The following is a 26,690-nucleotide window of genomic DNA, read 5'->3' as shown; positions in this document are numbered from 1 at the left end:
CTATACGATACTCTACTATACTCTACTATATATTATATATAATATAATATAGTATTATATATTAGAAACAGTAAGCTAAAAGTATCCTGTGCGGGAAGTCTGAAGGGCGTGCCAGTTTTTGATGGTGTTAATGTCAATGTATGACCCCAGTGAAAGGGATTGTGTGCATAGTACTGCATGTATAAACGACCTTTTCAGATTGAAGTTCAACATGCTATTTTGTAACACTCCTCCACATGTCAGTTGATGTTCTATATTGCCGTTTTTACCTCTATTTACAGGAGTTACCGAAGGTCAGAACCAAATATGCATTTATATTTATTGTGTGTGTAAATACAAAGATTCAGTCAGAGAGTGGTACACAGTTTTTATGTACATTTGCAACATTACAAAAATACATGGCACAAAATTACAAAATCTACATGTCTATTCTGATTACTGATAAATATACACAATTGATTTTCAAATTCACTTTTAGGGTTGTTCTTTTGTCTATTTTTACCTTTTAATGATTGCATAATTTTATTATAGTATTTAAAAAAATAAAAACAAAAATGGCATGAAAAACAAATACATTTTACATTTTTCTGGGTGTATTCATTTCTAAACTAGGTTCCACTGTCAAAATAAATATTTGTGGCAGTCCTGAGCACCAAGTTGGTCCTTAATATATTTCAGAATGATTCTAAAATCTTTCCTTCCAATGTTTTTTCTTCCTCAGAACTTTGAATGGTAAATTCCCTTGTGAAATAATGCATTTCTATTTTACCCGACTGGTGGGCTGTTGCTATTCCAGAATATGTGTTCTGTTGTGCTGGATCTCCAAATGCAGCCATGGCCGTCAACCTGTTGGATTAAAATACAAATGCCTCCTGTTTATATACACATTTCTTCTGTGTAAATGCCAAAAAAACACAATTTTATTTTCTCACACTGTTATTTATATAACATTTACGTGCAAAATACCTGTCGGCATCTAATCTCTCTGTAACCACAGGTGCCGTTTCTCTTTTCAGAAGGTCCCAAATGTAAAGACGGGATGCGGCATCCAGCGCACAGAAGACTGCCGGTCTGGTTTGGCTCCACTGCAGCGAGACCACAGATTTTCCGGCAGTGCTGACCGTCCACTCGGCCACCGCTTTGTCGCTTTTGAAGTCGTGCAAGCGCACGCTGCCGTCGTTGCAGCCAACCTGCCGCACGATTAAGGTAAAAATAAGGTCCAATCTGTGTGACACTTCAATGATTTGGATGTCTATTGTCGTCACTGGTAGGCAATTTGTTGGTAGATTAAATTAATTCGAGGGACGCTTTCATGTCAACTTGATTTCACGTGGGCCGGACCATTTTAGCTATAATATTTCGATTTTTTTTTTAATAAATGGGTTAAAAGAACTGGATTGAAAGCCCTGAATATTCCTTTTTTTGATTTTAAACAATGTTTATTTTAGCATTTTTAATATATTTTTAGATTTTACAAACTGATTTTTGAACTAAAAACACAGATAAAATTGATTAAAAATTACAATCATTGATTTAAAAGGGGGACAATCAGGAAATGTAATATACATCTATACTCTTCATTTTAATTTGATCTTAAAACAGAAAGTCGGCACTCATGATTTACTTTCCCAGGCCACATAAAATGATACAGCAGGCCAGATTTGGTCCCCGTCCACCACTTTGACACATACAGTTTCTTTTATAAATATTGATGATAAAATGTCAATTATTCGATTAATCTTGACTGCCCTAGTGTACACTACATAATGTTTAACATTTTTGGGAAATGTCTGCTGTTGTGCCTATTTTAAAATAACATTTTCTTGGTAGTTGCTCACCAAAAACAAGTGCGGCTTGAAAGGAGAAAACTGGATGGCGGTGACATCGACAAGTCTGATTGCAAAATCCTGCGAGCTGTAACACTTGGGCAAGGCCTTCAATCCCTGCGTGGTGCCATGGCTGACCACACCCTTGAATAAAGAAAAGAAAAAAAGGTAATTTCAGACTTTGTCTGACTTTTCTCTCTACATTTTAAGGTCAATCTCACCATATTGTTACCGATGAAGAAATGACTGGGGTCAGTAGGGAGAAATTTTAAATGAAGCGACTGCACCGGTCCCATTTTGTCACTGTGCGATGGCGACACCCTGCCAGGTCAAAGAGTTGAAGGGTTAGAAGATTCCCATCCAAAAACAACCCGGAAAACACTCGACACTCATACCCAGATATGTTTCCATCAAATGTTGAGGTGATAAAAATCAACAGCATAACAAACAAGATCCCGCCAGCCCGCTTAATTTCGGCATGGCAGCTGGCTGCCGCTTTATGGCCTATTTTGAGAGGGGCTCGCCCGGTGTTGACAAACGATCATCACATGATTTTTATCATATCTCACCCCTCGGCCGTCACGCAGCTCGAACTGTGGAGGAGCTTCACTTTGCCGCCCGGCCTCAGTCCTAAAAAAAAATTTAAAAAAACATGTACACCCGCGTTAGAAATTCGAGCATGCAGTATACGTTCACAACACTGAAAATTCTTTCCCTCTCAGAATGACATTTATAATGATTGATAGCTGTCGACGGCTAGAAGTTCACCGGAAGGTTTATACACGAAAATATACTTTCAAAGTACTTGTGTAGTTAGGAGAACACATTAGCAGTGGGTGTAAAAGTGTATGCATATATGAAAGAAAACAAAATGCAATTAAATATGCATTTTAATATCATTATGCTGTTGAAATAGGACACTTGCATACCTGTCAATCTTGGCCAATTGTTCCACTTATTAATAATTGCAATTCCCCTTATTTATTGATAATAATTGAACAAACACAACAGTCTAAATATGCACTAAATTCAAGATTCTGTAGATGTCACTGTATGTGGATGACAGCTTAACTATCTTGGTACATTGCTTGCTGACACGCTATATATTTATATAGTGAAAAGGCAGAAGTGACTGAGGCAAAAAAAATGTATATAATATGGTAGAAAAAAACGTATAAATTGACAGGTTTGTCCTTGAAACCTATAGTATGTTGATGGATTAAAAAATAATAATAATAATTACCTAGATCTGTCTGGGAACCAGCTTCATTGGCCTTTGCCAGCTGCACTACCACCTACAGGCCGTAAAACAGAACAATCTCTATTACAGCTTTGCCTTGTAAAAAAAAAAAAAAAAGCTCTCAAAATAAAAATAAATCTTACCCAAAGATTCAAAAGCCCATTCTCGTCCAGAGATGCCAATTGAAAGGATAATCCTAATAACTCTGGATATAAAAACAGGGTTGTTTATGTTAATCTACCTTGAAGAAATCGGAATATTCCACATTCCCCCCTTGTTTATGGGATGCCTCACCTTCCTCGGATGGTAGAAACGCCACCTCTGACCCCGGACCACCAGGTAGAGTGGTGGTAACAACCTCCACGGATGTCACTGATGAGAAATGGGCCGAAGGCGCCGCGACTAAACACACATATTTATAATCAATTTCAATGAATTTAATGCTATTGTTAAAAGTCCTCAGCGTCAGAGCACTGACTTACCGGTGGAGAAAGTGGGTCGCCTGAAAGTCCACTCGTCCTCGCCCACCTTCAGACGTTGATGGTTACCGTCAGGCTCGCGTAGATCCCACAGCTCCACCGAACCGATGGATGTGCCGGCGAAAACCAATGTGGCCTTTCCAGGGCTGAAACAGCAACACTGCACCTGAGAGCATTGATAGATGGCCATATTTATTGGTCCAGGAGCTACTGTTTTGACACTAGAACAGAAACAAGGATTGTCATTTGAGTAACAGCACCTCTGAGTCGCAAAGTAGAATCTTCCGCGGTCTTGAGGGTTCCCACATGTTCCAGACGCAGATGAGTGTGCAGCAGTGATGTGGTCTTATGTCGTCAGGTGAACCTGAAGGCATGTGAACTGACAGAAGAGTGTGCCTCTGTGCCTGGGAGAAGAGAACCTGGCTGATGACACGACCTGGATGAAGAAGATGTAATGGGGTCAATTGGGAAGGTTTTGTCAGAACGAGCCGGGATTCGTGTAGTACCGCTGAGAAAATGCAAGTTGGTGTTGAGTTGAAGACTTCCATCACTAAACGACAGTGCGTCCTTTTGAGTCTTTCGGCCTTGGAGGGAGCTCCTTTCGGCGTGATCTTCCTCCAGGAGCACCGCCATCACCTGCCATCAAAGCTCATCCAGATGAATACTTTCTCACTGGACTTATGTCGAGTTTTGAGACTCATAGGACAAAACCAAACAAAAGAAAAGCACCTGCGAGGCAGCTTGCAGGAAGACAGCCAAACGTCTTGAATCCGAGTTCATCCCGCTGATGCTTCTGGTTTCATTTGTCCGGTTTGGATCTGTGCAACAACAAAAAAAGGCTATTTAATTTGCACGGTGTACTGGTTTTACCGAAATGCGGAATTTGGTCTCGCAAAATACGGACAAATAGGCTTTAGGACAGTTTTTTTTCCCCCCAAAGCCATCAGAAATGAACTTTCGGTAGCACAACACACAACCCCTTCTGTGTATTATTATTATTATTAACGTCTCATGACAGAGAAAATATCTGCAAAATGTGTTTTTAATGTTTTTTTTCTGTTATTACCACCACAGGCACCACTCAGTTCTGCAGGATGCTGCGTCCACTTCTCACTCAAGTCAATCTCTTCCGTTTGGATGTCCCGGTCTGCGTTTTCCTCGTTCCACTGGACGTAAGCCTGATGAGGAATTCCTCCCGATTACAACAAGGTAAGACATAACCTAATATCTGTTAAAAAAAATAGACAAACAGACCTGCTTTGTATTGGCTGCGCCAAAGTTCCTGATGTACATATCGTATTCACTGACTGGAGGTAGATCCAGGAGGGACACCGTGGTGGACAAATCCAGATCGATTAGGCGAAGCATTTCGGCACTGCGCTTTCTATTAGAAATATAACAAGAATATTACTTCAAAACCATACATTTTTCCAAATATTTTGAACATTTCTGCAGGCTTAGAATTCTATTCTTCGCCTACTTTTGTCTCATGGCGACTTTCTTCCCGGCTTCTCGCTTCTTTGCTGCTACAAAGTCAATAAACTTTCCACGCTGTGAGCCTCTACTGCTCTTTTCTTCCCGTTTTACTGAGAATAGAAAATGCGTTAATAGTCAAACCATGTTTTTTTTTGTATATTCGGGTTACCTTGGGATAATTGAGGCTTTTCTTCTTCTTCGTCTTTGCCAAGTGTAGAAAACGAGACTCTGACACGCTCATTTTCTTCACCCATGGCTCTCTGGATGGCTTTTACTTCCTCGGACATTTGTACATTGTCATCTCCTACGCTGTCCTCATCTAGGTCCTCAAAATCTTCCTCATATTCCTGCCGAAATGAGAAGTAACATATAAACAAAGTGTACAACAACAAAAAAAAGCTGTGCAAAAAAAAAAAACAATGCAAATTTGAGGTGGGGAAGAAATCCTTACCGCTTTCTTGTCAAGTAAACCAATTAGGGCATGCCAATGTAAGAAATGACAGGAATGGAAATGAATGGAATATATATATTTTTTTTAAATGGATGGTATATAATCACATTTATGTATCTCTTTACCTCAAAATCATCGTCGTACTCTTGTAAAGACTCTGCCTTTGTTGCCTGCACGTTGGAAAAAAAACATACAATTGTGTATTATTGGTTATTTTGTTGTTAATCATGTAAGGTTTAGTTGAATGTAAAATATTCAAGAGTTGGAATCTTACTGGTTTGTCTCCAGCATCTTTAGTGACCACCACGTTTCTTGAATGCAACACAGCCTCCTGGATATATATTTTTTTTAATTAAGTATAATGTATGAAAGAACGTGTAACAACATTCCAATAAGGCAAACCTGAGATTTTGTGGTTTCATTCTCCCGGCCAGGACTGGGTTTTGCTACTTTGGTTCTGTTGTGGTGTTTCTCAAGGGCTTCTTCTCTCCATTGCCTGTCTCTGCTGGTTTCCGTCTCATCTCGCTCACCTTCTGGTTCCTCCAGTCGGCCACGTCTCTGCGTTTCATCCTAAAAAAAATGTGAGGAATGGTCAAAATGCAACGTCCAATGGCGAGACTGAGGATGCTTACACCAAGTGCTCTCTCTTTGTGTCTTCTTTCCCGTTCTTCTCTCTGTCTTCTGTGTTGCTCTGCAGTGTTGGAAATGAGACATTGTTGAAAATGGAGATGGGGAAAAAAGTCATTCAAATGTTTGCTACCTCTTTTCTCCCTGGAATGCTTCCTGGCTTCGTGTCTCTCTCGTCTGTCCTGATCGTCTCTCCTCTCATCGTGTCTCCTCCTATCCGGTTCTTCCGGGTGCTCCCTTTGTCTTTCCTTGTCTCTTTCCTCAATTTGTCTTTCCATGTCTTTTTCCTCCCTTCGTCTTTCCTTGTCTCTTTCCCCTGTTTGTCTTTCCTTGTCTTTTTCCTCACGTCTCTCCTGGTCTCTTTCCTCTCGTCTTTCCGAGTCTCTGTCCTCCCTTCGTCTTTGCCTGTCCCTGTCTTCTGTTTGTCTTTCCTTGTTTCTTTCCTCCCTATGTCTTTCTTTGTCTCTTTCCTCCCTCCGTCTTTCCCTGTCCCTGTCCTCTGTTTGTCTTTCCGTGTCTCTTTCCACACGTCTTTCCTTGTCTTTCTCCTCCCTTGGCCGTTCCTCCCGTCGTCTTTCCTTCTCTCTTTCCTCTCTGTGTCTTGACTTGTTTCGTTCCTCCCTTTGTCTTTCTTTGTCTCTGTCCTCCCTTCGTCTTTCCTTGTCTTTTTCTTCACGTCTCTCCTGGTCTCTTTCCTCACGTCTTTCCGAGTCTCTGTCCTCCCTTCGTCTTTGCCTGTCCCTGTCCTCTGTTTGTCTTTCTTTGTCTCTTTCCCCCCTCCGTCTTTCCCTCTCTCTTTCCTTGTCTCTTTCCTCCATTTGTCTTTCCGTGTCTCTTTCCACACGTCTTTCCTTGTCTCTCTCCTCCCTTGGCCGTTCCTCCCGTCGTCTTTCCTTCTCTCTTTCCTCCCTGTGTCTTGACTTGTTCCGTTCCTCCCTTTGTCTTTCTTTGTCTCTGTCCTCCCTCTGCCTTTCCTTGTCCTCTTTCATCTTGCGCCTGTCCTCCTCCTCGTGGTCGTCCCTCAACCTTACTTTAGATCGCCTTTCTTTGTCTTCTCTGGAATTGTGTGCACGCCTGTGACCGTCCTCTGATTTGTCTCGTTCCGTCCTCCTGTCCCGGTCAGCCCTTCGATCTTCTGTATGCAAATCACGTCTTTCTACATGATCCTCTCTGTCAGCAGTAAGAAATGGAGGAAAAAAACACAGATAGTCAAACATTATTGCTCTGCACATACTTATTTAGTTTTTTTTTTAATACTCGCTGTCCACTCGACCACGCCCCCTTAGAAGCTGGGGCCAGGTGCCCCTCTGCTACCCCCTTATTTGTGCCCCTGGTGGTGGTAACTTTTCATTTTTAACTCTTGTGCATCTATATTTTCAACTTCTTACATTCTCATATAGGCCTGTTGCCTGTTTTAGCCTCTGCAGAGGACAAACCCAACTTAAGAAAATAGAGTATTGACTGTAAGGGAATATTTTGGCTTTCTCATTTAATAGTCATTCCACATGAGTAAAGAGGTTGAATCAGCATTTGTACTTTTTACCAGAGGATTGTGCACACAAGTGTATGCATTTTTATTATTGAGTACAGTATACTTAGTATTGGTTACCTCTGGTCCCTGTGACGTCTTTCCACGGATTCCCCACCACGGTGTTGTTGCCTTCTGTCTGATTCCTGTTCCTTCCTCCTGGAAAGGTGCTTTTTCAGCTCAGCAGAAGTCCAAGTGTCATCCATGCTTATTTTCTAAGAAAAGACATATTGGCCGATCATTAAATACAAACATCGGGATCCTATTTATACGCTTGAAACGAATAACAGGCTCTGAACTGCTAAGAATGAGTTAAACGATCATCAAGTGCCTTGCGTCTCGAGATCTGACTATATTTTAAAAGAAATCTACCTTTTCGTGATGCATGCTGCCGTTGATGTTTGGAGAATTAGATATTTGATTGTTATAGTAGTGTTGAAGGCTACATATTTGCTAAGACAGGACCATGACGAAAGCTCGGATAGGATTTTTGTGCGCGTGCGTAGATTCAGGAAACTAAGGACTTCGCGTCACATTCCCCTTGACAACAGTCTTGTTAATCAAAAGCAGAGTACATCTCTCGATCCATTGCTGAATCGTCGATTCTGTTCAAATTATAACTTGGAATGAAAACTACAATCTAAGTGTTAATGATTGGTGTTGAAATCTCTGTAGCCTGCATTTCTGATTCATCAGTGTCGATCCATTTCCATGCAAAATAGTGCAATTGTCAGTATAGTCATTCCAATAGAGAGGAATCTGCACTCTGCAGTGTTGATTCCTGCTAAGAACCGCTAGATGATGCTGTTTTATGTCATTTGTTTAGACGTGAAATCTTACTCGCATGGGTTGAGCACACGTTCAAAGCACATGATCCATCCGAGCTCAGGTTATGAAAATGTTCATTCCCTCTACTGAGTGCGCATCGGAGCTTTGGAGCTCGGTCGCATGGCGTCTCGGGACTCCCCGTGAGGGTTATGGGTCAGCAGCCGCAGCATCAGCACCAGCGGCGGCGTATACTAACTGAAGCCACTGCGCCGCCTTTCCCTTCCTTTTTGGACATTAGGAACAAGGAAATATGTCCAGAGACAGCATGACGGCCGTGCGAGCAGCCCACGGTGCGAGCACTAGTAGCAGCAACACCATCCCCGCATCGCCCAAAGAGAACGGCGGCCACTCCGCCGCTCCACCCGGCGCCCGCTTCCATCGCCCCTCTGCGGGGAACACGCCCGGCGAAGACGCCCAGGCGTCGGCCACCAGCGAGCTGACGCAGACGTGGCTGCAGTTCGCCAAGACCTTTGTGCTTATTTTCCCTATTTACGCACTGGGATACTTTGAGTTCAGCTTCAGTTGGATGCTCATTGGACTCGTGCTTTATTTCTGCTGGAGGAAAAATGCCGGAGGGAAGCGAAGCAGACTCAGCCGAGCTTTGGCGTTCTTGGAACGGGAGGAGAGGAGCGTCGCCACGGGTTTGAGCGCCTGCGACCTCCCGCCCTGGGTAAGAAGACGCCCCCCTAAACCCCCGATCGCCCTGTTTTCCACCTGTACTACTATAACTTTGCCTGTCAGATGACTGGAGGTGTAAAGCTGTGACAGAGGACCAGCTGTTCACTCTCACCCCCAACCAAGGCAGTGACGTTAGACCTATAGCCCCAAGCCTGAGCTAAATACAGCAGGGTACAATGGTAAACCAGACACCCAGGTATTTTGGGATATAGCCTGCACTCTCCCTGTTACAAGCCACTTTTATCCGGGTAACAGGTATTCTTGTTTGACACTCAACTATTTAGTGTCAACCCAATTCCATCTCAAGAAGATCATTCTTTTAGTGATCAGACTGATGCCTGTCATGATCATCATCTCTTAGTGGCTGCTTGCTTAGAATGACAGGTTTAAAATTAAAAGAAATAAAGTTTAAAGCTGGCTTTTTGCCAACTCGGGCCTGAGGCTGCACAATGGTGGTACTTAGAGTAAAGTGCATCCCACTTGGAGGGGGAAGACAACATGGTGCAACTGCAGTATTCTAGAATTATTGGTTGAAAAAATAGTTGCTTATTAGTGGAACATTGTCACGTGAAGGGAATTACAATAGCTCCAATTAGTTCTTGGAAGGCTCTGCTACTCACTTGCATATCTGGCATGCCCTACGACATCATCGGTCAGTTAGGTCATGTAGGAGAAATACATTTGTGATGATTTGTAGTTGGTTGGGGGATGTTACAAGGAGAAAGTGTTTTGTTTTTTTAAAGGATATTTCTATTCAGTTTGTGGTAAATTAAACACAGGATTTGGGTGTTTTTATGGTAATTTGAGGGACTATTTCAGGTCACTTTGATTGATTTGAAGCCACTTTTTATAGATTGAGGGGTAATTCGGAGTCACTTTCTGTTGAGTTTGGGTCCCTTTTTGGGAAGATTTTTGGGTCACATCCAGTTGGCTTTGAGAGAACTGTGAAGTTTTGGCAACAAAAACAATGTGTGACCTGGTTTGATTTTGTCAAAGAATTTCTACAAAAAAACTCTTATCTTAATCAAAGTTCTGATCACCCAACCATCACTTTGCCCCTATCAACAAAACGTACTCCCTAACTCCTACTCTTTTGCGTAGCACTTTCTCCAAATTGTGTCTCTAAATAAGACATATTATACCTACAAATTCTCCCTTCATGTTCTTACTAACCCGGCCCTGACCTGTACACTTCTGTCTTTGTTGTTGCTGTCGAGCTTCTAACAAGAAGACTCAATACGTCGCTCTAAGTAGGACTTGATGTTCGTGTTGTCGCTCCATCCCCGTCATGAGATGAATGCCGCATAAGCACTTTGGCGGGGACTCCGGTGGGGACGGCACCGTGTTCTGTCTCCGCCTGACTGCGTGCCATAACTCACGCTGCTGCATTTGAAAAGACGTCGGGCGCACTAACAGGCGGGGCAGATGCATTGACCGGTTAGCGGGGCGTCTCCTTTGGCCCGTGTTCGATCGATAACTCATTGATCGTTGGAGTCAATTCGGCTAAGCATCAAAGCACGAAAAAGGTGGAAAATGTCAGCAAAATTGAACATGAAAGTGTGATGGATTAGATTTGGGCTCATTTATATCAGTTAATTTTGCTTGGTGGTGTTGTGATTGGTTCGATTGGAATCAATACTGCTTCACGGCTTCTTTGTTCTTATGAGGGAAAATAATGTCCAATTCAATTGGGTTTAATTATGTCTACTGGTGCTGGGTTTATTTATGTGTTTGTTTTTGCAAGACGTTCTGTCTCAGGGTTTTGATATACAGTATTGTACAATAGATTTTTTTCTTCAGCTTTTACCACAGATTGATATAGTAAACCTGGAAGGATTGGGATGAATCATAGTGTTTGCAGGAAGCGTGCCATTTCCTTTAGCTTTTGGTTTAACTGGTTGGTCTGGATTTTTAATCAGATTCCTCTAGTTTGAACTTTGCTATTGTTTCCAGTACTGAATGATTGCATGATTGCATTGAGATTTTTCTTTTAAACATCTTAACCGGTGTGAGAGACGGCACAAAGGAGGAGAAAAAAGCATTAGTTTTATCAGATCTGATTATTTAAGAGTTGACATTCAGATGCAGAATTTAATCAAAATGTTGGTCAACTAAAAGCTAGAACACTGCATTCAATTTCAGCATCAGAACTGAGAATGAAAACAGCACTGAAAAGATTGCCATGAAAAATAAAACAAAACAGGCATTTATAAGATTATGTGGTTGCCAAGGTCTGTCTACAAAGTCAAAATACCTACTTTTGTTTTTAGTATAATTTATTTCCTCATGTTATTATTCACTTCTGGGATCAAGGTGAGTTTATAAGGGTAGCTGAAACTCTTCAAAAAATGGTTTCTTTTTAAAACATGGAAGCAGACTATGTCCGTCTCTGTCCTTCAGGCTGACCTTTTAAAGACACTTTGGCATTCGTAAAGCTATGGCCCAACTGTGGAATTTGTCTGCTCTGTTTTCCCTGCAGGTCCACTTTCCGGACGTGGAGCGAGTGGAGTGGCTAAACAAGGTAAAAGAAGCCAGCGGCCGTCTTCGCGCATTACCCGCTCGAGTGAAGCCACGCCTATACAGTACATTCCGAAGCCCCTCATTACTATTCATGTGCCGACATTCAATTTATTGCTGTGTGATTGCAGCGGGATCTTAATTTTAGCACCTCGCTTCATAAACACGAGCTCTGCGGCAGTTAGTGTGTTGGTGTTCTGTCAAAATAATACATGTCGCCATTTATATATTATGACTCTCCTCAATGTCAGACGGTGAAGCAGATGTGGCCTTACATCTGCAAATATGTGGAGAAGCTGTTTCGGGACACGGTGGAGCCGGCAGTTAAAGAGTCCAATGCCCACCTCAGCACCTTTCGCTTCAGCAAGATCGACATTGGAGACAAAGTGAGTTAAATGCTGCTTGTGATGGAACACTTGGGTTGGGGTTAGCAATGTTTAGGGATAAACTCGAAATACTGGAAATCCAGGGTGTCCAAACGACTCCCCGTGGACAACCTGTGGCCCGCTGCCAAGTTTTTATTGGGTTGCAGTAAGTGATAAAAAATATCATTGAATTTGGCATTCAAAAGATGCTTCAATTCAGTCTACGTTTTCCGGTGTGAAGAGGAGATGCATTTAATTAGTTATTTCTAATCCATTTAAGAAACTGGAGAATCTCAGTGGTTGGTTTGAAATAAATACATTTTGCTAGAAAAAAATATCTGTTAAAGTGCTATTTTGGTAGTGATTTTTTGAACTTTATTTTTACAGTCACTGGACTCTCCTGCTAAGTTTTTTTTCAGAAGTATAAATATTCACATTACTGCTCTCAATAGAGTTTTTAATTACATGCTGTCTAGAGTTAACGTCTGAGTAAATAATTATATACAATTAAATGCAAAAATGACTAGTATTTACATGACAATATCCTGCAAACTCTGATTTTTTTTTTTGCTGGTCACCCTTAATTCATTTACTGCCATTATACTGCCATCAAATCCATTTCATAATAATATTTCACTGCCTTTAGTGAACTAGATGATGTCAAATGTTTCCCTTGTATTGCTGTGTAGCCTCTGAGGGTCAACGGTGTCAAAGTATACTCGGAGAACGTGGATCGACGACAGATAGTTATGGACCTACAAATCAGGTATGGCAGCAAATACTTCCGATATATTCATTTTTTAACGTTATACAAAAAACTAATGAGACCGGACTATCCTGTGCTAGTTTTGTAGGCAACACAGAGATCGACGTGGACATTAAACGATACTACTGCAAAGCAGGAATAAAAAGCATTCAGGTCAGTTTTTTTGCTGTGATGTCATCTTGGCTCCATAAAAAGTGCTTCTCATTTGTCTTGAACATGTCAGCAAATCCATTTTTAGCACATTTTCCCACTTGGGATGTCATTGACATGGATTCTTAAGCCATTAACATTATTAACTAAAATAGGGAATTCTCATTAGGAAAATCCAAATGTAGATTCAAAACATTAGGCATCTGTTTTTGCCTGGTGGAGATGAATGAAGCATCACCAGTTTTGTAATTATCATATATATATATATATATATATATATATATATATATATATATATATATATATATATATATATATATATATATATATATATATATATATATATATATATATATATATATATATATATATATATATATATATATATATATATATATATATATATATATATATATATATATATATATATATATATATATATATATATATATATATATATATATATATATATATATATATATATATATATATATATATATATATATATATATATATATATATATATATATATATATATATATATATATATATATATATATATATATATATATATATATATATATATATATATATATATATATATATATATATATATATATATATATATATATATATATATATATATATATATATATATATATATATATATATATATATATATATATATATATATATATATATATATATATATATATACAAGTATGTTATTATTAGTTGGAAGTATTGAGTTTCCAACATGGCAGGGAGGTCATGAGGCCTTGGGTTAACTTGTTCCTGTTCTAATCTCTCAGATTCATGGCGTGTTGCGTGTGGTGATGGAGCCGTTGCTGGGTGACGTGCCTCTTGTCGGAGCACTTTCCCTATTCTTCCTCAAAAAGCCTGTAAGTTCTGTATATTTCTTTAGCTTTGGGTCCTAGAAACTCCCAACTCTCTCCAGTATTTAACAAAAAAACACATTTGAAGTGCCAATGTGACCATGAGTGCTTGTTATATTTGGCAGGCGACCAGTCCTTACCCCCCAATGTCAGATGGTTATGTCCCTGACTGCATGTGATATCATCAGACGGCATTAAATAGGATATTTCTGCCAAGCTTTTCTTACAGAGCTGCTTGCTTTTTTTCTGCACCGCGGATCCGTTTTCATTCTCTCGGCTGCACGTCTTACTTTAATCTCTGTTCGTGCTAAGACACGTCATTAACTATCTCGCCTGTTATAAAAATCTACACGTTTGACCGATTTACAGCAAATGAGAAGCACCCGGTGGAGCTATAGAGAAACACTTTTAATTGGCAGCCCTACTTTGGTGGCCTTGTCCTCACTTGTTATCCTAAATTACGAAAAAAGCCCTTGGGTCATGATGCCTTTCAAACACTGTTTTTCGTTATGACAGTAATGCTTCGGACACTTTTTGTTGTTGAGTGGCATATTGAATAATATTTTTGTCCATTTCTGGGCAGTGGGTCGAAGTTTAGACATGTCTGCTATACAAAGATGACCTCAATTTTGTTTTTTTGTGGCTTTTTGTGAGCCTATCTTGGAAGGACAGAGTTTTATTTATGGTATTTTTCGGACTATAAGTCGCACCAGCCAAAGAATACCCAATGAAGAAGAAAAAAATGTGTATATATATATATATATAGTCACACTGGAGTATTTAGTCATACCTAATTATTTGCTGCAGCTCCAGTCAAATTATGGAAAAATTATGATTTATAGTCCAGCAAATATGGTCATTGTATTTCCAGTATGACAGATATTGGAGTAATTTTACAAATAAGAGTTGGGCTATCTTCTTAGAATTGATTTTCTATATTCAGAGCACCGTTTCATAGATCCTATTGGACAACAATGCTTTTTTTCCACCCACTTGTGTCAACTTATATTGTTTATTTTGTTTACTCAAACTGTTCTAGTCACCCACCTAACATGCTGCAGTGTTCAATATCTGCTGCAGCGGGAGCATTAGTATGAGCTTGGGGGAAAGTAGGGTGTGTTCATTAGGCAAAGCATGAAAACTGGTGCAGTGAGCATGAACCTCAAGCCGATTCTCTTCTTATTTCTTCATCCTTCGCTTGTTTTACCTTGTTCTGCATGCCACCCACGGTGCCGTGCAATTGCATCTTTGCTCAGGAAAAAAAGTCTTAATGAAGCCCTGAGCAAGGTTGCTGCAGCTCTTATGAATCATTTAAAGAGCCGCTCCCACGTGAGGATTTGTGCCCGCTGTCCCACTTGTGGCTGGAGCTCGTAAAGAGCCACCAAAGCAGCGCGGCGGCATCGTAAACACTTGCTGGATGTCGGTTATGTGTGCACCGTCGCAGTCTTGCAAGTGAGCCAAATGCTTATGACATGGCTGCCTTCAGATTTCGAGCTCATCACTCAGTTATGCAATGGAATACTTGTTTTGGGTTCACTTTTTTTTTGAATGAAATCAGTTGTTGCCCATTAAGAATAAATGCATACAGTCAATAAGCCTTTGCAGACAACTTTTCATATACGCCTTGATTTATTGATTTATGCGAGTCTTAATGCCAACTTTGGTATCACGTGGGCTGGACTAGTTCATATTTGGCCCAAAAACCTTGTTGGGAAGAAAGATGAGCTTATACAACCAGTTTAAGTGAATTGGAATTGTTCAGAGTATGAGTCAAGTTGTGACTGGGAATGTGCAATTTACTGAACTGTAATGCAATTTTTTTCTTTTGCAGCTTCTCGATATCAACTGGACGGGCCTCACGAATATACTGGACATTCCCGGACTCATGTAAGTTGGCTTATTTTTGAGAAGAGTTGTTCTTTTTTTTACCTTCGTGCAAGGTAATTGCTAAACAGAATTTCTTCTGGGTATTGCGCGAGCAGATTGGAAAGTCAATGAAAGTCAATTAAGGAGTCTAACACAATTACCTGCCGCGTGCTAGGGAGTGTATATGTTGCTCAATATAGTGGATTCGCTCCAATCATTTACTGAAAGTGTAATTGTGGTAGAATTAAGTTACAGTCATAATTTCCATGACAGAGTGACTTATTTATTTATTTAAATAGAAAAAGTCCATATTGTAATTGCATTAATGACTTTTGTATTTTCTTCCATTCATTTATCATGTTAGTTGGAAATTCCAAACTACAGAAATGTAGGAAAAATTAAAATATGAATAGTTTTCATTGTAATTTATTAAATATAATTATTAATCATATTTATATCTGTAACATTTACCAAAATTTAAGAAAAAATCATATGAGCCAAACTCCATTATTGGTTGTTTACAATGCTAGCAATGTCATACATTAAAAATAAAGTACATTTACAAAAGTATTTTTGCAAGCAGACACTTAAATAAATATAAATAATAATGACGTACTATGAGAATCAGCTGCATGAGTATAAAGTATATAGTTATATGCATAAAACCAGTCTTTTTTTCTTTTATTCATTTATTTTTTCCACACTGTTTTACTTAAGTTGTGGGTGTGTGTATTATTGCCACCTCTGAGTATCGCAGACATGTTGGCACGAGAAGCTTGCTGACCTTCTGTTTTAATCCTTTGTGGGTGAAAGAGATTCATATTGCTTGTGGAATACAATACTTGTGTGTGTGTGTGTGTGTTTGTTGTGGGGGTGTCACGTGAAAGGTCGCCTTGGTGTGGAATCAGACGGACAGCATCAGCTGGAACATAGCACGTGATTGTAGTAATGTTATTATGCAACACGTGTCTGATTAATATTGTAATTATGTTTTATTGCTGTGGTGGAGTGTGTGTGGTGACAATTTGCAGCAGCCTACTACAAAATCTACACAAGTCAATCATTGTAACACAAAAAAACAAAAACAAAAATAAGAATTAAAATATAAATACAATTACTATGTGGGAAAAAAACACATTTCCTTTTAATTTTCTTTAGAATAATCAGAAATAACCTAAAAAAAAACCTGCAAGGAAATCGGTATTCACCAGTCACACTTACTATGACGTTGCCTTGGCAACAGAAGGGTGGAAAACAATAGTTGTAGTTAAATTGATTCAATTGATAATGCATCTCTTTGCTCTTGAAATGTCAAGTAGCGACCTGGAAAATCTAAATCTTTGGCATTTACGTGGTTTTGACATTTAGATCTTTGCTTACATATCAAATTAAGCAGAAAAAAAACAATACAGCAGTCAGACCAGGATCTCATTAACGCTTTAACGTTTGCTAACCCCAGTTTTCACATTATTTCTTATAGTGGAAAAACCAATGCCGCTTAATTCAATTCAATGGGCGTGTATTGACTGTGGCCAACCACTATTTGGGGACCAATATATGTCTTGTTCCCCGCCTTGAGAATGTTCTTGAACAATAAATTTATCGTAGTGATTGCAGCAGACGTCAGATCCTAGAAACCACATTCAATGACTAATCTATTAGATGTCTTGTGAACAAGTTATATGTTTTTGTACTCTTAATTTAGTCTAGTCATGTTCATGTCCTTTGGAGGTAATTACAAACAGTTCTTCAGTAAATGAAAAAGGGCTTGACATGTACTTTGTTGTAGTACTTGACATTGTGCACTAAAATGAAAAATATAAAAATGTAAATTCATGGTCAGAACGACATGCCTGGTGGTGCCTTTAGTTAGCTGGGATAGGCTCCAGCACCCCCAGTAACCCTTGTGAGGATAACTAGCTCAGAAGATATTCAGTTTTGACTAAGCACTTTAATTTAGATGTGATTACCACTTAAATACATGACCAATTGTTAGCCATTTACAGTTTTTTTCTGAATTAAATAAGCATAACAAGGCAGAAAGTGTATTTTCACAACATCCAATTAACTGGAAATGTGGCAGACATATTGATAATGACTTAACTCATGCATATTAAAATTGCACCTTAGGTTGGAAATGCACTGACGGATGACTAATTTGGTCGGAATGCATGTAGTTGGAAAAAAAAACATCAGCCGTGCTAAAATGAGATTTACAACTGTGGGGGGAGCACTTTTTTATACTTATAAATAATGCAAGGTTGCTGTTTGTATTGCTTTTCTTACAGCGGCCTCTCTGACACGCTGGTTCAAGATATCATCTCCTCCTATTTGGTCTTGCCTAACCGGATAACAATCCCTCTGGTTGGAGATGTGGAACTAGCCCAGCTTCGCTTTCCTATCCCAAAGGTAAAGGCCAGATTAAAAAAAAAAAAAAAAAACCTTAAAAAATGAAGAAATACATTAAAAATTTGACATTAATGAACACTGGCAACCATTGTGATCAATGTCAATGGGAGTCGAGACATTTCTGACCGCAAAATTGCCCGTATGCATTTTTTTTTTAGCCTTTTTATTCATTGGCTGCAAGTCCAGATAAATATTAAAATTTACAGAGTTATGTTTGTGGTCATTAGTGAAAGGAGATGTGTTATTTTTATGGGAAAACTCCCATTGACAGCAATGGATGTTTTTATCCTTATTCAATATTTCTTTATTTTCTTTATTTAAAAAAAGAAAAAGTGAAAATAATTGGAAATATACAAGATAGTCTTCCATCTATCATAACAATGTAGTTTCTTAAACCTTGTAACTTGATCTCAGATCAGTTGTGGTTGTCAGTGACCTAACTGAAAATTGCCAATAACTGAAAAATAGGTTAAAATGAGTGCATTTTAAATACTTAACAGTGCCATTTCACAGGCAATGTGCACCTTTATATTCGATCAGATAAACCTTTATTCATCTCTTTCCACAAAACTAAATCCCCCAGTAGTTTGAAAGATTTTTAAGCTAAACGCCAATACAGTTAAGTCAAGGCTTTGTGCTCGTAACCATAACAACAAGTTGAACACTTGGAGGGAATGGTCTCAATTGGAATTCTTACATCTGTTCGTCCCTCTCAATCTTTCAATGTATTTGTGAATATGCACACTTCAGTTAAATAAGTCTATCATTCAAATCACTCATTTTTCATCTATTTCTTCCAAGGGAGTCCTCCGGATTCACTTCTTAGAAGCTCAGGATCTGGAGGGCAAGGATAAATTCCTAGGCGGCCTCATCAAGGGAAAGTCAGACCCTTACGGCATTGTGCAAATCGGCAATCAACTTTTCCAGAGCAAGACCATCAAGGAGAGCCTTCACCCCAAATGGAACGAAGTTTATGAGGTAACAAATGGAGGCTTTGCCGTTTTAGTCAACGTGCCGCTCGGCTCTTTGCGTAAAATGATAAAAAGTTAAATGTCCACTTCAGGCTTTGGTTTATGAGCACTCTGGTCAGCACCTCGAGATTGAGTTATTCGACGAAGATCCCGACAAAGACGATTTCTTGGGAAGGTATGTTCATTTTTGTTCACATTTGTTTTACTGGTGTACACTAGAGAATTGCATTATACATCACTTATGGTCAATTTTGGATTTTAAATGTTTCTGCCAATTGTGTGACACCTGAAAACGTATCATTTTTGTTCACTAATACTCTTTTAACACTTTTGGTCATCGGCAGCCTGATGATCGACATGACAGAGTTGCACAAGGAACAAAAAGTAGACGAGGTGAGCAGCTGATTAGTTTCTCTTCTTGCCCTCCTTTCAGCCGACTCTATATGCTTGAGGTCTTTTAAAGGTTCAGTTCCACAAGATCAGCAATCGCGTCGAGACACCGCCCACATGCGTCTATTTGTTGAGTGAGCATTAAAGTAAAGCCACTCAGCTTTGCCTAGACAAAAGGGAATATTCAGCCCCGGGGAACCAAATCCAACTACTGTCTGCTTTTCTTTATGTAATGATGTCGCTTAAATGTTTCGTTAGGAATGGCGACAAGTACCTGGATTCTGTTGGAAATGACTTGTTTATTTATTAGGTGTCCACACCTTTAACTGCAAACACTGACTAATGGGCAAATAAGCCACTTGCTTATGTTGTTATTTTAGATGTTTAGTTTTATTGTGAGCCTAAACTGAGTTTAGCAGCAGAGATAAAATCTTAATTTAAAAAAATGTATATATATATATATATATATATATATATATATATATATATATATATATATATATATATATATATATATATATATATATATATATATATATATATATATATATATATATATATATATATATATATATATATTTACATTTTTTGCTCGCATCTCAAAACAAAACAAATAATAAATGAGCTTGTATTAAAAATACAAGTCAGTTAAATTCTAACAAAAAAACAAGGGCAAATAGGACAAATTGGATTTGGAGGCTTTGGAAATGTACTTAGTTGTTGATATATAATTTTTTTTGTATGTTTGGAAGTGGTTCGATCTGGAAGAAGCTCCAACAGGGAAACTCCACTTAAAACTAGAGTGGCTATCTCTGCTCTCCTCCACGGAAAAGTTGGACCAGGTATGTGAACATCACCTTCGGTTACTCGTTTTCTGAGTCAGCCTCGTTTCGAACCAATCAGGTGCTGCGCAGCATCCGAGCTGACAGAAGCCTAGCCAATGACGGGCTTTCTTCAGCGCTCCTGGTCGTCTATTTGGACTCGGCGAAGAACCTACCAGTAAGAAAAAAAACATACACCAAAACACAACCAGTTTAAAAGGAAATGTCCAGAAATTCAAATGAGAGGCCATGTTTGCACAAGGCTTAAAGTTTCAGTTTACCCGCTGTGTTCTTTGGTTTCCGTGGCGACTGAACTCTACATGAACCAGCATGTAGAAGTCAGTTCTGCCTTTCTTTATTATCCCCATTCTTGATTTTATGACTATATTTTTACCTTGAACCCATCTTCTTTTCCTTTGAGCTCAGCCAGAATTAATTATCAATGCCTTAGCAGTTTTTTTTTTTTTAAACAAAGCCACCTGAATAAAACAGCTAACCGTTACTGTAATTGAAGAAAGGGTGTATTAAGCAATACATTGCACAATTGCTTCAGGCTAAAGTCATCTTTCAATCATATTTTCTTTATTGTGTAATGATTTTTATGTTGTAATGTCAACATAAACTGGAATTTGAACAGGGGTGTGTAGACTTTTGATATCATTACCCTGGCTGTTTAGTCACACTTTTAAATTGTCATTTTTTTCTCCTCTACACCTTCACCCAAGAGCATCTTCAGTGGAAATTTAGGCTGTGGCAATTTAAGTGAGCGACGAGCGTCAGGCCTGGTGTTTTGCGAGAGTAACAGCTCAGATTATCGCACCATTGGCGTGAGTCGTTTTGCATGGCCGTTGTGTTTTAACTGGACGGCGTTGGTGACTAATCTTTTGGTTTGCCGTGTCCATAAAAATGCTAGTAATTAATGTGAGTAGTAAGATAACAGCACATATTTAAATATGAAATGAAAATTAAAATGTAAAGCATATGGAAATTAATGCTTGAAAACAAAAAAGCTTTTAAATGTCAAATTAGGATAAGACTTTATTGGTAACAATGGGTGGAAATTCTGGTTGACATTTTCGGACCCCAATTCATGATTTTTTTTTTCTTATTAAATTTCAAGGCTGACTTTTAGCATTTGATTTATAACAGAAAAAAAGCTAGTGGACTAGTTGATATAGTAGCTGTCAGAAGGATTAGCCTGTTAAAATAGTGTTCCTTGTTTGGAATCCCTACACATTAATTCGTTCATCTTTTTCGGCCTGTTGCCCAACTCTGCTGCTAACTAAGGTTTGGTTTTCCTATTTGTCTCCCCTTAATTTTCCTTCCTCTTTGGCTCTAAAAGAATAACCTGTCTGATTTCACCTGTGACGGGTTGAAGCAGGTCTTTAAGGCCCTGAAGGTAAAGTGGGATTTGCATATATGCGCCACATCACAGGGCACCTGCACTGCGTCAATGTGTTGAAATAATATGCACGTTTGATGTTATCTTGCATGCCTGCATGTCATGGTCTACTTCTCTTACAGTGTGCTTAAAACTACATTTTTTATATTGATTTACGCTGAATTTGCACTGCTTTCATCTATGCTTTTATAGTAAGAAACTGCTGTATTTGTCAGATCACAATGTTTAATTGTACTTATCGTATTTTTTGGACTATAAGTCGCACCAGCTAAATAATATACAATGAAAATGAATAGGAACATATATATAAGTTGCTTTGGAGTATAAGTCACATTTTTAGGAGGTCATTTTATATTTTTCAGATACCAAGAAGAAACAAAAATACATATTTTAAGTTGCAATTGGGTATTAGTTGCAGGCTCTGCCAAACTATGAAAAAATACTGACTTATGGTCCTTAAAATGTGGTATTTTTTCCTTCCTTGAAATGAATGTCAGAACAAATTGAACGGATGAAATACAAAAAAAAGTCTACACATTTAGTCAGTATTATATCATAATTAAGAAAACATATGCACGCTTTTAAATAAACATTTTTAAGTCCTACTTTAAAAAAACAACATTTCCATATTATTCCATTTACAACCATTCCAGATTTAACATCATTACCATAATGAGCGAATAAGACAATTGGTCCCATAGCATTTTCCACATTATCCTAAGCATTCACACAACCTAGAATATATCTTGCCTCTAGCATATATTATTCATGCAAAACCTGTAAGATCTTGCACGACAAAATGGGACCATCTGCCTTCATGTTGAACAGTGGCTGCTTGCACCAAACACAATAGAAGAATTGACGGTCTTATTTTCATATTGATCTCCTCTACATTTCTTTTCCTAGTCAGCAAAGAAGAGCAGCAGCCAGCCGAGTCCGTATGTCCAATTAACCGTTGGGCACAAGACTCAAGAGAGCAAGGTGGGTCTCCTGTTTGTGTTTGATGCATCGATTAAGTTTATGTATCCTCGAGTGAACGTTGAAGCTTTACAACAGCTCTGGCAGGGTTCAACTGTGAATCGATGCACACGTCACATTAACAGAGCGATGAAGTAGAAATGGCCAATTCAATGAAATGTAGTTCCGTCTCATGCCATTTCCTTGTTATTTTAAATGTGGGTGTTACAGCTGAGGGTATTTTTTACTGTTTTTATTTTAAGGGTGCCACTTTAGTATCTTTTGCTTCCCCTATGTTATCTTAATTCCAGGTTTTGGTGGACTTTGTTGTTAATAAATTATCACTGAAGGCTACTTGCAGTGTGTGTTTAACTCATCATTGACTGAATCCTTCTGCTGTGGTAGTTGCGATTCCCTGGTATATCTTACCATCAGGGGGAGTTGTAACAGTGGGTCTCCTTTTCCAGTTTTTGTGGTTTAAATTAATAACAGCTTTGCAATTTTCTTAAAGATCCGTTACAAGACCAAGGAACCGTTATGGGAAGATTCCTTCTCATTCCTGGTTCACAATCCAAAGAGGCAGGAGCTCGAAGTGGAGGTAGGAGTCTTATTTTTTAACGTTGGTGGTTTTGTTTTGATTGTATGTCATGATTTTTGACATATTTCCCCACACAGGTGAAAGATGATAAGACCAAGTGCACCTTGGGTAATCTAAGTGTGCCTTTAAAGGGTCTTTTGGAGGAAGAGGATATGACACTGATGCAATGCTTCTCGCTTAGAAACTCTGGTCCCAGCTCCAGCATCAGATTAAAAATGGCCTTGCGGGTAAAAGTGGTCTGGTACACATTCATTTTAAATTAACTACAGTGTTTGTAAAAATAGGAAGGATTTCAGATTGGCCTTCACATCCTTTAATTTTTCTTTAAACGGCCCCCATGGAAAAAAATTGGACACTTCTGGCAAAACATCACAATTTTATGATTTTTTTTTCTTTTGATGAATTGGCCTTCAAAAATTGAGTTCATGATCCCCATTTGTCATATGTTGCAGTTTTAAATTGATTTCAAAACTACCTTGGGATTCTATTTTAGGGTTCCTGTCCTTTAGAAAAAAAACATGTCAGATTCTCTGCTCTTTAATCTTCCAAAAAAATTGATATTATAGAACATTATTGCCTCCTAAAAATGGCTTTTTGTTGCCTTTTCTCTATAGACAGCACTCAAGCGTGATAGTTGTTTTACTTAAAGCTGTGAGTCATTGTGTTGCTCCAGTGCATTGGGTTGTAGAATTGAATTAACATATCACCAATATAATCCAAAATGAACGAACCTTGAATTGAATATACTTTATCACCTCATTAGATCCTATCACTGGAAAAGCAAGGCTCCTCAGATCAGCCTTCCGCAGTCCGCGTCCGCAAATCCACTCCTCCCCAACCACCCACCTCGACAAGAGCATCCACCTCCGACTCACCACGCCCCCATTCGCCCACCCTTCCACCGCCACGACCCCAACCCGCACACGCCTCTTCCCTAACGCTGCATCACCGGGACGGCGAACCATACGCCGCTAGCCCCCTACGCAGCGTCTCCAGCCTATGCGTCGGCATGTCGGCCTCCCAGAAGCACCTAGCCCACAACGAATCCACGCCCAGTCTGGTTTCGGACATCTCGCTGCCCTTCGCCTCCCTGGAGCTTCAGCAACGGCTACGACAGCTGCACAAGTAAAATAACTAATATATTATTTATGGTCCAATATCCTTTGTTGAAGATTTTCTATATTCCCAAACAACTTTATTAATGGTATTTGCTTTCCCCCCATCAGTTTGGTCTTTATTGATATTTTAGCCAGTATATTTATACACCTCCTCACTTGGAAAAATACACTAAATTCCATAAGTGTTGGAACTGTGTGGCCATATCGTTATTTTTTTTATTTCAATTGAGCTGAGTAAAAATCAATACAATGTGAATGTGTTTACAGCGGCTCCACTCCAACACAGTTCCCCCTGGGTGAGGTCCATTTGACCATTCGGCATAGCAGCCAACGGAACAAGCTCATCGTGGTGGTGCACGCCTGCCGGTAATTTCTGAAATGTATTTGATTTTTCAAACAGCTAAGCTAGTGCTTGCACAATTATAATATTTTATGTTAAATGAAAGCATGCATTAGCATCAACACTTATTTAAAGTCAACTTTTGTCTCACGTCTGCATTTCTGTCAGCTTTGGCCAATTAATGATTGCAATTCCCCTTATTAAGCAATAAAAGAATGTACAGATGAAACGTGGCACATATTTACTCACATAGGGCGCACTTAAAAGTCTCACATTTTCTGCAAAGTGCCCAATTATTATGCACTTAATTCCTTTTTTTTTTCCTTTTCCTCAGACATTTAATAGCTTTCTCCAAAGACGCCTCGGACCCCTTCGTCCGTCTTTACCTACTGCCCGACAAAGGCCGCGCTGGACGGAGGAAGACGGGCACCGTAAAAAAGACCCTTAACCCTGTTTACGATCAGACGTAGGTTTTGGGCATTGGAATTATGTGATTTCTGTTTTATTGATAATGTTCATTTAATTACAGGTTTGAGTTTAATGTGTCAACTGTGGAGCTCCATAGAAGAACTCTGGATGTTGCAGTAAAGAATGGAGGAAACATTTTGTCCAAACACAAAGGTCTTCTGGGAAAAGTAATGTATTTTATATTTTTATTTTAAAAATGTAGTATTTTTACGACTATAAGGTGCACTTAAAAGTCTTAAATTTTCTCCAAAATAGACAGGGTGCTTTATAATCCAGTGTGCTTTATATATGGATAAAAAAATTAAATGTATCATGCATTGAGGGTGCAGTGCGCCTCATAGTTGTGAAAATACGGTAATCCTCTTTAGGTGAAAATTACTATTACAATTACAGTTACAATACAATTGCAGGTGCTGGTTGATTTGAGTGGAGAAGATATAGCAAAAGGATGGACACAATGGTACATCTTTACATGTATAATGATGATTTAGAAATACATTTTAAACATATTATCTCTATTCACCATTTTGAATCTAATAATATTGAAATATTCTATTTTCTTTTGCAGGTATGAGCTGAGCGAAGATGGCTTTTCATCGCCAAGGGGCATCCAAGACACATTTACATTGTGACCTGTTGTGGTTTAAACCCTTTTATTCCGTACTGTACATTTTTGTCATATAATGTAAAATCATTTCAATCCGCATGCATTTTCTCATGCTTTTTTCATGATGTCGTTGGAGCGTACACGTATCGTAACTTATTATATTCATAATGAAAGATCTTGCCACTGTTCTTGATGTTGCTCGTACATAACTTAGCAGGGCACGAAGATGGAGAATTAAAACAAAAATAATGCCACTATTTTTACCAAAGGAGCAGTATGAAACCCGAAAGTCGGAGTCGGCCAAGTAAGTCTTGTTTATATTTTTTCTCCTGTAGCGGATGCTTTGACTTTTGTTATTAATTTATTTAGATTGAATTTAAATTGAATGCACATATCAATGAATGCTTTGTGTCATTTTAGATGGACTTTGTGCAATATTATCTGGTTTGGTTTGGTTCATTTTGGGACAGAAACTTTTGTGGGTGTTTTATAGGGCTGCAAATGATTTGGAAAAAAATATATATATACTTGAATTTGGAGTTTGAAGGTGATTCGTGCCAGATGTGAGCCAAGAAAAAACGAGCTAGAGACGACTGTTCATGCATTTCTTTTTTTTTTTTAAACTGTCGGGCTGCCAGCAAACAAACTTAGTACAGAGATTTGTATCAATTTTTGCCATTCAGTTTTAACTGTTTGTGTTTGTTGGAGCTTTTTATCTATCCCGTGCCTTAAAAAATGAAAAAACCTCATTGATGTGTAATTTTTGCCTTCTTAAGGTTATTGATTTTGAATGATGTGTGGCTTTTTGATTAATAAATTGTTGCTTTTTGGGGACATATTTGGTTACTATTTTATTTTTGTTGCTCTAAATGTATTTTCTTCACTTGTCAGCAGCCAATATTCAATGGTAGGGCAC

The 26,690-nt window shown here is 38.7% G+C and overlaps 2 protein-coding genes across 5 annotated transcripts; one reads left to right on the top strand and one right to left on the bottom strand.

Moving 5' to 3' along the window:
* Positions 1-294: 294 nt before the first annotated feature.
* dync2i1 (dynein 2 intermediate chain 1) lies at positions 295-8,140 on the bottom strand. The gene is made up of 23 exons (XM_077736019.1): positions 8,000-8,140; positions 7,709-7,842; positions 6,233-7,269; positions 6,105-6,163; positions 5,875-6,042; positions 5,747-5,803; positions 5,598-5,642; positions 5,191-5,368; positions 5,026-5,131; positions 4,800-4,929; positions 4,612-4,723; positions 4,275-4,363; positions 4,052-4,181; positions 3,806-3,981; positions 3,549-3,711; positions 3,361-3,468; positions 3,210-3,271; positions 3,070-3,121; positions 2,396-2,456; positions 2,048-2,147; positions 1,839-1,970; positions 967-1,190; positions 295-846 (listed from the first exon to the last, which is right to left on the bottom strand). Exons 1-23 carry the CDS (start codon positions 8,012-8,014, stop codon positions 675-677), a joined length of 3,510 nt encoding a protein of 1,169 aa, XP_077592145.1. The 5' UTR covers positions 8,015-8,140; the 3' UTR covers positions 295-674.
* Positions 1,018-26,608, top strand: esyt2b (extended synaptotagmin-like protein 2b). 4 transcript variants are annotated; one of them, XM_077736023.1, is made up of 25 exons: positions 1,018-1,206; positions 1,831-1,994; positions 4,620-4,754; positions 11,613-11,654; positions 11,902-12,036; positions 12,705-12,781; positions 12,862-12,934; positions 13,744-13,833; positions 15,659-15,714; positions 17,982-18,102; positions 18,904-19,080; positions 19,166-19,248; positions 19,418-19,466; positions 20,216-20,305; positions 20,367-20,462; positions 21,627-21,683; positions 22,593-22,667; positions 23,155-23,241; positions 23,319-23,468; positions 24,005-24,366; positions 24,627-24,725; positions 25,034-25,165; positions 25,229-25,334; positions 25,578-25,627; positions 25,736-26,608. In XM_077736023.1, exons 5-25 carry the CDS (start codon positions 11,914-11,916, stop codon positions 25,797-25,799), a joined length of 2,217 nt encoding a protein of 738 aa, XP_077592149.1. In that variant the 5' UTR covers positions 1,018-1,206; positions 1,831-1,994; positions 4,620-4,754; positions 11,613-11,654; positions 11,902-11,913; the 3' UTR covers positions 25,800-26,608. The 4 variants fall into 4 exon arrangements, with proteins under 4 accessions (XP_077592149.1, XP_077592146.1, XP_077592147.1 ...); XM_077736020.1 differs by lacking the exons at positions 1,018-1,206; positions 1,831-1,994; positions 4,620-4,754 and adding an exon at positions 8,488-9,125; XM_077736021.1 differs by lacking the exons at positions 1,018-1,206; positions 1,831-1,994; positions 4,620-4,754; positions 21,627-21,683 and adding an exon at positions 8,488-9,125.
* Positions 26,609-26,690: the final 82 nt, after the last annotated feature.

This window comes from Stigmatopora nigra, chromosome 16, assembly GCF_051989575.1.
Source record: "Stigmatopora nigra isolate UIUO_SnigA chromosome 16, RoL_Snig_1.1, whole genome shotgun sequence".
Lineage (NCBI taxonomy): Eukaryota > Metazoa > Chordata > Actinopteri > Syngnathiformes > Syngnathidae > Stigmatopora > Stigmatopora nigra.
This window is presented reverse-complemented; position numbering and strand designations above follow the sequence as displayed.